This window comes from Akebia trifoliata, unplaced genomic scaffold, assembly GCF_017979445.1.
Source record: "Akebia trifoliata isolate Shusen 1 unplaced genomic scaffold, ASM1797944v1 Contig01285_ERROPOS320191, whole genome shotgun sequence".
In the NCBI taxonomy this organism is placed as follows: Eukaryota; Viridiplantae; Streptophyta; class Magnoliopsida; order Ranunculales; family Lardizabalaceae; genus Akebia; species Akebia trifoliata.
Window position 1 is genome coordinate 209,400 of NW_028237654.1, and position 11,653 is coordinate 221,052.

General features: G+C 33.3%; 1 protein-coding gene and 1 pseudogene across 1 annotated transcript; both read right to left on the bottom strand.

Annotated features, from left to right (window-relative positions):
* Positions 1-2,690: 2,690 nt before the first annotated feature.
* Positions 2,691-3,790, bottom strand: LOC147380592 (metalloendoproteinase 1-MMP pseudogene; annotated as a pseudogene).
* Positions 3,791-7,505: 3,715 nt separating this feature from the next.
* LOC147380593 (protein neprosin-like) lies at positions 7,506-9,600 on the bottom strand. Its single transcript, XM_086431497.1, has 4 exons — positions 9,388-9,600; positions 8,905-9,072; positions 8,453-8,599; positions 7,506-7,814 (listed from the first exon to the last, which is right to left on the bottom strand). Exons 1-4 carry the CDS (start codon positions 9,598-9,600, stop codon positions 7,506-7,508), a joined length of 837 nt encoding a protein of 278 aa, XP_086287623.1.
* Between the last annotated feature and the right edge of the window lie 2,053 nt (positions 9,601-11,653).

Sequence of the window (11,653 nt, forward strand, 5' to 3'; positions counted from 1 at the left end):
ATTTGCAATTTTATTTTAAGTTTTCAACTAAAGGTGCAACTTAGCCGGCATTGAGTCGTTTGAGTATGTCACCTATCATGTCATATTACCATGACTTTTACGAGTATCGATTGGTTTGTCATATTTGTTATTTTATTCCAAATTTTCAACTAGGAGTGCAACTTGGTCTACTTCAAACCGAGAATCGAACCAAATTGATAGTTTTGAGTTAGTTTGGTTTGCAAGTTGCGGTTTGATTCCAGTTTAAAGAATGAGGAACTAGTAAATTTGGTTCGATTCTTGGTTCAAGACTTTTATAGAACCAAACTAAACCGAGAACGAATCTTATTTAATAAATAAAAAAATTTAGTATGAAATATTTTAGGAGTTAAAACATAGTCTAATAATTTTTTATGGATAAATTAATGATTTTAGGAGTTAAGACATAGGTTTAGGTTTATTGTAAAATCATACCATTTTTGTTCTTAATATGCAAAAAAGGTCGAAATGCTACAATAACCGGTGTGAATGGACTAAAATGCCAATTGATTAACTTTTTAGTATTTTCAAACACATCCCTTGTCTTCAACACTCTAGATCGAACCAAAGAGGGCAAAGAATCATATTTCTCTTCATCTCTTTTTTTACCATGTCTGATATCTTGGATTGTTTGGAATATCCTCAAGAAACAAAGAAGAAGAAGAAGAAGAAGAGGGTAGAATCGACTCCTTATCACATTCTATTATTTCTTGAGAAACGAAGAAAAAGAGATTTTTCATATAGGAATACTTCTTTATCTTTTTTATTTTTTCAAACAAAATACCAAGGTTAATTATGTTCTAAAACAAATGAAATTGTTTGCTCCATTTTTCTAACTTCCATTATGTGAAAATGGAAAATTTTGATAGCAAAAATTGACGGGCCAAGGCCCACAAATTTTAGAAATTGAATTTTGATGGTCAAGGACAGTTGAAATTCTTGATGTTCTTAGATTTTTATGGCTTAGAATTGTCGAATTTTTCTCATCTTTCGTTAATTTGACAGTTTTAACCTATCGAAAAAAAAAATTTGACAATGAAAAATTCGATTCTTTGGTCTGTCGAATTTTATGAAATTTGATGGCCTAGGACCATCAAATTTGGGTTTTTTTCACATTGTGTTCTTTTGTATTTTGGTTGAAGATGAATTGTAAATGAAATTGATGTTCGACGATTTATAATTATATGTCAAGGTAGTACGTATCCAATATATAAAATCGACGAACTTCGATTGTAATGAAATTTATCTGAAATTTGTAGAAATTATTTTTAATGATTAAAACACCATCTTTTACTTGTTACACCCCAATGTCTTAAATTATTTATCACACCACAATTAAATATTAAAACACCATCTTCAAACATTGCAAAGTTTGGCTCAAATGATGATCTCAACATTATAACACTCATTGAAACAATTTCAGTAGGTGTTTACAATTATATTTAGGCTCAAATAAACTTTTAAACCCCAAAAAACTATAGATCTAGTTAAAAAACTATAGGCACATCAATTTTTACTTATTACATCACATTCACTTATTTTCATTATTTTTTGTTGGAGTGTAATTAGTAGAAGTTGGTGTGCCAATAGCAACTCTCAAAATTTATGTAATGAATGACACATTTTATGCACATGATGTATTTCAAAAGTTAAGTTGACACCATTGTAATAGTTGAGGTTCAATTGATTGACATACATTGAAATATTACTTTGAAGTGATCATGCTCAGCATTGACAAAGTCTCTTTAGAATTAAAATCATTTTTTGGGGGGATTTATGTTAAAAACTAAAAATTGAAAATAAAACTGTTGGAATCACTCATCATCATCCCAAATCTACTTTTTTCAACTCTCTTGAGTCATTTTTCACTCCCTCTTCACAGTTCTCCATCTCAAAAGCAGATTCACCATCGTTTTGACCATTTTGATCTTATTTTGAAGGAGTTTCAATGATTTCCTCACTTACTCAAAATTTATTGTCAAAAATAATCTAGATAATAAGGATTTCTTTTATTAATTTTTATCTTTCCTAAAGAAGGATTTTATAATAAATTGTCGATTCGGTGATTGTGCATACATTTAGAATGATTTTAGGAAATCAATTAGTAAATTTAGTATTGAACCTCATCGATTTTATGTTTTGGAAAAAACCTAAGGCATAATCATAGGTTTCGTACAAACCTAAGACATAATGTTTAGATTTCATACAAAATTTTGCATTATTATGATTATTTGTAGTTTTAATAAAGATTTGATATGAAAAAAAAAAAAAGTTTGCTTCCACATTAATACCAACTTCGAGATTCAATTTCAATGTTAGAACCATTGTCGAACCTAAACTCTATGGACGAACCCTAACTCTTGATGCGTCAAATCAACACATAGACAAGTTGAATATGAGCTATGATGATCAAAGATATGAGGAACAATCTTAACGTCACTTTAGCATTATTCTTACATAAGAGAACATAATATTCGACAACATGCATTTCAAAATTTTCCAATCAACAGTAATCAAAATCCGACATTCCCAAGTAATGGACCTTATTCAAAGGAACACAATTACAAGTAAAATGAAAGAAGCCATTGTTTAAAATACGATTCCAGAGTAATAAATAATTTTTTCCCATTGAATTGTAAATAATTGTGTTAAAAAAAAAAAAAAAAGTATGGAAATATTTTTAAAAAAAAATTATAATAATTATACAAAAGAAAAACACAATATCAAAACTAACACAGAAATGGCCCACATAGACCATTTGGCTCTTAATCCAACGGATTGATTAGAAGTAGTATCAGATACTAAGGAAGAATCGAACTTGAAATTAGGGTTTGACCCATAGAGAGCTTGAACCCCTTCCACATCATCCAATTTCAAGTCCGATTTCTTAATCCTAGGGCTCACGCTAGGGTACATCACTGCTTCCTTAACCGATGTGTGGCCCAACCCTAGTACATGGCCAATTTCATGGGTCAACACTGATTCCAAATCAACGGCTACCCTTGATTTCTCGGATTTAAAATCAACAGCCCATGTCTCAGCTGCATCAAGATGAAGCCTACCTCTTTCTGGTGTGAAAGCATGTGCAAGCACACCAAGAACCCCATCGAACGGCTCTCCATCACCATGATCTCCACGATAGAACCCAATCTTGATATCAGCTTTCCCATAATCTTCAATCTCAGTGAAATTTACTGGTATAACATTAGCCCACCGAACAAAAGCTCGTTGAAGGACGTTCCTTATATCCGAAGATTTTAAATAGTCGATGGAATTATTGGGTGATAATGCGTAAGTAAGCGTCATGGGAGTTGATCGAGTCCACCTCGGTTGCCCCGGGAAGTATGTGAAGTGCTGTGTCGTATGTAATACATGTGACGTATCACTTACACCACACCTCGGCGACATAATCTCCGAAAGGGTGGTGGAGTCTAGCTTTCCCGTGATGGGTAACCCAAGTTTTGATTGGTATTGTAGAAGAGCCGATTCGAAGCTGGCATCGAATATATCGGTGAATATTTTTGTGTCGGGTATTGTGAGATATCCGAATCGATGAAAGTAATTTTTGAGTTCGGACATGCCGAAGACTTCGCTACCTCTCTCGATATCGAGGAACCTCTCAAAACTGCTCCAAGTGGCGTTATCATTTCTGGGTAAAACAGGTATAGTTGTGGCGGAAAAGCAAGGTTGGGAAAGAAAGAGAAGGAGAAGGATGAGGAGGGAGAAATAACTGAAAAACGGAAACATGAAGATTTGGTATGATGGGCAAGGAAGGAATGAAGAAGGATTAGGAGGGAAATGGAGGAAAACTTTACGATAAAGTTAAGTACGATAAGACTTAAGAGCGATACACACGACAATGAATGATGTTAAACTTAAAAGTTTGGAAGATTCTTCCGTGTGTTTAATCATTGAGAGATTCTTGATTTATTGGTGGCCGAACTAACTGTCTGTCTATTTTCTTTCTTTTTTTTAAATTTATGATTTTTTTGAAGTTTACAAGAATGCCCTTGTGTTATCTATGAAAATAGTCAGGTTTGGTTGACTTAATAAGATTTCAAATCTTTCTAGTGGTGGCCCCATAGGGATTACCAAATTGGCAATTAATCTAATACCACAGCCCCATAGATTTCATCCAAATATGTATGCGGGACAACGATTCTTTAAAAAGAAAATTTAATGTTCTTAGAATTTGTCATCTACATCCCTATTGCATTGGATCATGTTTTTGGATGTCTCGACGTAATGAGGTTAAGAGGTAAAGAAAGTATATTTCATGAAAATATCTTAGGTTGCTTATTTAGTCGGGAGTTAATATATGAGAGTAAGGCTATCAATTGGGCCTGGCCCTTTATTCTATTGTGGCCAAAAAAAAGTTTGAATGCCTGCCTGTCTAAGGCTAAGTCCATCGAGTCAAGTCTACAACTCACAAGTCAACTCGAATTAGTAAGAAGGAGATGTGATCTTAGTCTTGCAAAACCCATCTCAAATCTTTCATAAAAGAGTCTTGATAATATGACTCACTAGGTGGTATACTCAAATGACTCCATGACGTGAATAAGTTTGAAAATCGTAGATTTGTACGTCTCGAGACACATTTGTTAAGGGGAAGTGCAATTGTGTATCCCAATGCATACAGATCTACGATATCCAAACTTATCACGTCATGTAGTCATTTGAGTTGCCACCTGGTGAGTCATATTATCACAACTCTTCATAAGATCAACACATTCGAACCAATTTCTAGTCGAGGCAAAGAGTGTTCAGTTTTATACTAGTCAACCGAGTCTTTTAACCATCAGTATATACCAATTAAATTTTTATTCAAGCTTGGAATTGGATATTCTTAATTTTATTTATTAATAATTTGTACATTCATTGGCGCCAACTTGTATCTGTAAGGGCATTTTGGATATTTTAATCGAACGAGAAAAGCTAAAAGTAGACGAAAGGAAGTTGAAGTGTTGAACTACTACTTAAAGCGACGAGACTAACGAGGAAACGCTTAGGTCTCCTAACTAATAACTAATAACTAGATTATATACGCCATAAAGAACAGGCGTCCGTTTCCACGTTAATAAACGGACTAACTATCAATTATGTCCCGATCCTGTACTCTAGGAGTTGGGTATCATTACCAACTCCATATGGCCATAACCCAATTTTTAGGGTTGAAGGAATAAGGTTTAAGATCATGATCTTCAGCCAGCAAAGGTAGGGTCAGATTGAAAATTGTCTAGCATATTTAACATGGGTGGGCCTTACAAGGCTTACCCCATCACATTGGTCAATTATTATATTGTATGTATGTGTATTATATGTAGGAGGTGCAAGTTGGTCTAGCTCAAATTGAGAATTGACCAAACCAAGAGCTTTGGATTGGTTTGGTTCAATTTATAATATACTTTGGTTCAGTTCTGGGTTAACAAAATAGAGAATCGATCAAGAAGATTCGATTCTTGGTTCATGTCTTGTAAGAACCGAACCAAACTGAGAATGGAATTCTTATATTAATAAAATTATAAATAAATATTATTAATCTATTTAAAAATTGTACCCATTTTTTATGAATAAATTGATTATTTTTTTATGGATAGATTAATGACATTTTTTGGTTGGATGGGATTAATGACTTTTTTTAATTGATGAAAAAACTATTGACTTTTTTTTTTTTTTGAATGGATACATTAATGAATTTTTTTTATTGATGAATAAATGACTTATTATATAAGATTTCATATTCATATCTATTTATTTTTATTAAAAATATACAGAAGTGAACCGAACTTAACTCGATTCGGGTTGGTTTGGTTCTATGGCAATTTGGTTTGGTTCTGGTTCTCACTTCGATTCTAATTTGGCTTCAAACCGAATCAAGTTGCACCCCTAATTATACATAGTTAGATGCATGATTTTGTAATAATAATAATAAAAAAATTAAGAAAATAAAGTTTATCTTTCACCATTATAATAAGAGAAGATCGAGTATTACTAGCCCAACACAAGTGAAGATGAAACGATGGAATTTGCACAATTTGATCATCGAAGGGATGGTACTAATGAAAAGCATAGGTGAAATAATTGTCCTTAAACATAGAGTTTCGATATTGGTTACATTATGAGACGTTCTAAATGCAAGGAATTTGGTCACAAGATGAGATGTTGCAAAAATCCTCCTTATGTTAGTGAGTCATTACCTAATCGACAATAAAGTGGCTATAATTCAACCTCGAGGGGTTGACTCAATGGCAATTTTGAATCGATAAACAGTAAAAGTTCGTAGGTCATGAGTTTGATACCCAACATGATGAGCATTAATTTCTTAGGGACCACCTGCGAGGGCGCACCCACACTTACCCGATGCATGTGATGTGAGGGCATTGCATGTGCCCCCGGACTAGTCCTTGGACAATACCATGATCTATGGACTGGGCAAAGCCCATATACGGGCCTGGACCCCTGTCTTTAAGGATTATCCATAAAAAAGTTGACTACAATTCTTTACTTGAACATTATTTACTAATATTCTTAATTAGTTTACTTATATGATTATTTGTATGAATTGGAGGTTTGATAGGAGGAGTTTGAAGATGATTGAAGACATGTTAATAGAAGTATATCGAGGTTGATTAAGAGACATCATTAATATATTTTGTTTGTAAGCAATTAATGGATAATTGAGTACTTAACTAATTGGTATCAAGTAATATTAAGTTGGCAATCCAATTTAGTCTACATCGATTCAAGTCAATTCCCCAAATTATCATCGATAGATCCTTTTGTTAATATTCCAAAGAAAAATTATATTGTCCAGAATTGAATGGAGGAACAAACTTTAGTTATTTGATAAAAAAAAATCTCTGACATAATTAGATTTTGATGATGATTGTTGACTCTTAATTGGCACTAATCTGTATTTTAAAGACACTACATTGATGCATTTACCAACCAGTTTAGGTCAACCAACCTTAACCATCAAATCCCACACAACCATAAGGAAGAAATAGATAATTCCCTAGTAGAAAATTCTAGTTAGTAGGACACCTTCTCCCCTGTTTTTTTGTCTAACAGCTTGACTTACTGAATGACATTTTTAAAAATAAATAAAACATTTATTTTTCTCTCCACAAAAGTATTAAATATAATCAAATAACTATGTGAATTTCTGATCCAACTCGGGGAATTTTCAAGTCGACTAGGCCAATTTGACATGGTGACTTGGTCAAATTTTCAAATTGGTTCCATTAAGTTCAGGATGAGTCATCTCGAAATTCAATCATGTCGACTTCACTTGATTCAAAATTGACTGAAAGCCAATTCAAGCATAAACTGAGATCAATCATGAATCTCAATGAAAGGAAAAAAGAATTGAAGATTCAAAAAAAAAAAAAAAAATCCACTTAATAATACACATTATTACATAATGAAATACTTTATTTTGCTTCCCAACATAAGCTTATTTTTATTGCAAATTTACTAGCTTTGTCTCAGTCTGCACATTTTCCTCCAGGCCCTCCAAATAATAACATACGTCCCCACCCTCCCCAGTTTTGGTACCCATAATCTTTCACGTTATGGCACAAAGTGAAGTCTACATATTTTTCTAAGTCTTCAGGATTTACCATGTCATTAGCTGCATTAACAATAAGAATTCGTTTTATAAAACTTGCCTTAAAATAGGGATTATTAGGGAAGTTTCCACTCCCCATCGGCAGATTCTTTTCTCTTGACGTGCCCTTTGTCAGCCCTCCCCAAGCAACGTACGAAGCACCTCCAACTAACTGTGGTAGTAATTCCTTCTCCCAATAACCCAAGTTTATATCTTCACCTCCAAATCCTAATTTTATTTCAAAGGTTTGATTTTCTTGAAGAATTCATTATTTGTATCAATTGATAACAAAGAATCGTGATAATCTGACTATACCTTACGTGACCGATTCTCCTGATGGGACAAGTTCAGGAACCATAGATCTGTACACCTCAGGATACAAAATTGCACTTCCCCATAAAAAGTATATCCTGAGAGAATCACGTGTATCTCGAATTTGTCACATCAGGAGAGTCAACTGAATGTGCCACGTGGGGAATCACGACTCAACATGAATTTTTTTTTTTTTAATTCAAAAAATATATAATGGATTCCCAATTGGGTAATGTGTATTTGTAAGGCCAAAATTGGAACCAATATTTTAGATCGGTTTTAGTTCTGGGATAAGTCGAACAGAACTGGAATGGAGATCTATTTGTTGACACCCTTAAATCAAATTATATAATAGATAAAATAAAATAATTATTTATTTATTTATTTATATAAGATGAATGATTTCAGAACGTATAAATGAGACTAATAGGAACAATAATAATTAAGGAGCATTGCATGCAAAGGAGAAAAAGAATTGATGTGGTCATAAGGTGTAGATTAGGATTAAATTACCTGACATATCAGCAATTTAATGAAATATTGAGTTCCGAAAAGTTGAGAGACTGGAAGTATAAGTCCTCCAATATGATGCGTTGGAGTAGCTTCCACAAAGCCATTGCAAAGAAGGTTGAAACAACCTGTTTTATTACCACCATCTGCCTATAGATATTTAAAAAAAAAAAAAAATCAAATCTATTAGTCAAATTTAACATGTATTAAATTTATTAAAAAATAATTTAAAACTAGAACTGTATTAAATTTACTGTCCAATATATAAATAATCGAGTTCTATTGTCAACAAATAATCCTGGTGCCACCTGTGAAATTACATGTTAGTTATGTCTAACCCAATGTTTTAAATCTAAAATGTTTTCATTCCAAATTTTAATGAAAAATCAAATATAATTTGAATATGGATGAAACAAATAAATACATATAACTTGTTAAAATAATTGATGACTTACCATCCATCCAGCTTGAAGACTATTGCGCAAATCGTGTGGACCATTTTCAATCCACATTTGAGCTGCACTTCTTTGACCTGTTTCCACGTGTGGATTGTATAGATTGATGCGGCCATCGAGTCCCTTATATGTCATTTTTGTACCTTTTTTTGTTCTCATTATCGCATACTGATTGACAAATACATTAATTAGAAGATAATTTGATAGTAAGTCAGAATTGACTTATCTCAGTCATCTCGTGTTGTAAGAGTCAGATCATTTAAATTGGTTTAAATTCATTTAATATTACATATTTAGATAATATTTTCTTATTATAAGCCGATTACTAGTATATATTTATTCACAAAATCTATACTTTTATATAGAAAGCTACATTTAAATGGACAAAAAAAATTATTTCGATTAGCCAAGTTTTTATAAGGTCAGTCGATATTTTCAAAATATAGGATAAGTTAACTTATACATTGGACGATGATCACTTACATGTTGACCAGGGAACTCAGCTGTAAGTGGATGAATATTTGCAGTACTATATGAATTTGAGAAAGATTTAGCTCTTATTAGATCTTCCTTTCGAGTCCTTGGGATTGGAACTGTTCCTTCTGGGCAATCGATACTTCTTAGTATAGACTTTGAATATTGATCTACTGATGAAGTTTCATCACTCAACTCTTTTGGACGAGAAGTAGGTCTCATCTGTATAGAAAACTCGAACAAAAAAACTTGTAAATGTGTAAATTTCCGATCGAACGAAATGATATAGGGAAAAAAAGAGGGGTGGATGTATAAGATACCTGGATTTTGTGATCCTTGAGTAGAGGATGATCCAATGCGGGTTGCTTGTAGATGTCAACACAATCGATTACCTCGCCTTCTTCGGTTTGAGAATGTATTATTAATTATAAAATTCTATTAGAGCATTATTTTCCAACCCAAATTCAAACACAATAGTGATTTATTTTTATTAAAAAAAAAAAACAACACCTATGAGCCGTGGTAGGGGCGGATTTAAAGTGGGGGCTGTTGGGGCACTAACCCCTACAAGAATTTTCAAATTCTATGGATCCCCACAAGAACTTAAATTCCCGCTCGAACGAAATAATATGGGTCGGACGTATAGTAGGTTGGATCGGTGTTATCCATGATCAGATCTGAATTTTTATCAGGATCTGAATCCAACTTGAATCCTATGTGCTAAAACCAAATCCGAATTATGACATGCTCACTGAAACCGAATACTACCTGACCCGAACTGATACAAAATGTTGATTTGGGTTGGATCTGGCTGGATTTTAATGAATCGTTTGACTTGTTCCTTTTTTTTCCCTTTCCTCCCACATTGTTCCATTAGAACCCTTTCATCTGATAAGAATCCATGTTGTTAGAAAAGTAGGATGATATTTTGAGAAATCTAAAATTATAGATTTTAAAGCACTAAATTATTTGGATCTAGGCTGAATCCATGTCCAACCCATATCCAATCCGTTTCAAGGGACATCAAACAATATTCGACCCCTTTTTCATTCGGATTTACTCTAAGGATCCAAACTTGCAAAATTCGATTGTCAGACCACTCTGATTTTGCGTCAAGTCCAACCAATCTTATACCGTAAGTGGAACTACCCATCTACTTAGCCAATCTCGAGGGTTGGCCTTCAATCATCATCCTTAAAACTAGATGTGGAAGGCAGAGGCGAAGCCAGGATTTTGCTCATGTGGGGGCAATGAAGGGTAAAAAAAGTTTTGTGGGGGACAATTAAGAGTGGAAATTTTTTTTGTAGAGGCAATAATGGCAAATTTTTTTATCCGGTGCACAAATCTATTGCATTAGTTCACTAATCGATGTACTTTGAAAATTCTTGGGGTGGTGTAAGTGCCCCAACTGTAAATCTGCCCCTGATGGAAAGTTAGAAAAACAAGGAAGAAAGTAGATGTATCAATTCACATCTATCTCTACTTAAAATCTCATCTCGAGGCAATGTTTTAGTTGGAAGAAAAATCAAGACCATTTTGACCAAAACATTTTCAGAAATCAATGTTTCATTCCAGTCTCAGCCAAAAACCAAATGTCCCCGATGAAATATTAATAAAATAAAGGTCCCATCCTTTAAACCATGGAAAATTAATAATTTCTTAAAAATCTAGTAAAGATTATGCAAATTATTTACTCCCCTAGTTTGAGGCAAATAATAAAGAAGAAATAAATAACAACTCCATTATATGTATGAGTCGTCATAATATGACGCCCCCATCACAAAACCATAGATCATTTTCTTCGGCATACACAACACCATTAATAATCTTCTTGTGTATCTCAAGGCATTTGATCTACGGTTTTGTGATGGAGGGGTTTATCAGAGGGGAGCATGTGTTCTACATATAAACACTACCTGAATTGTCTTGATGGGGGGGTTTATTGAGACTCGTGAGTTGTCTCTCAAGTCCAAGTCTTCTTCTTTTGAGATACTTCTCCCTCCTTCCACTCCATAGTGGCTCAGACTAAAAGACAATGCTACCAACAACAATGCGTGAAATCCATCAAAGCCATAGATTGAATCTTCAATTCAATGCTTTTTTTTTTGATTGATGAAGTGAAGCATGATTCTTTATTTAAAGAGAGTACAATAAATGCTATTGATCTTTATAATAAATATCATTTTAAATGTTGTATTGTTTTTATTAGGAAAACTTAAGCACGCATTTATGACATTATCTAGACGCTGAGTAACTTTACGATGAGGAGGGGCGG

Bases quoted from the DNA above. Each gene is read 5' to 3' on its own strand.
- LOC147380593 (XM_086431497.1), bottom strand. From the start codon at position 9,600: ATGAGACCTACTTCTCGTCCAAAAGAGTTGAGTGATGAAACTTCATCA. The intron at 8,600-8,904 runs GTAAGTCATCAA...AAATATCTATAG, and splicing joins GTCTTCAAGCTGGATGGATG to GCAGATGGTGGTAATAAAAC. The intron at 7,815-8,452 runs GTAATTTAATCC...TATTGGGAGAAG, and splicing joins TTAAATTGCTGATATGTCAG to GAATTACTACCACAGTTAGT.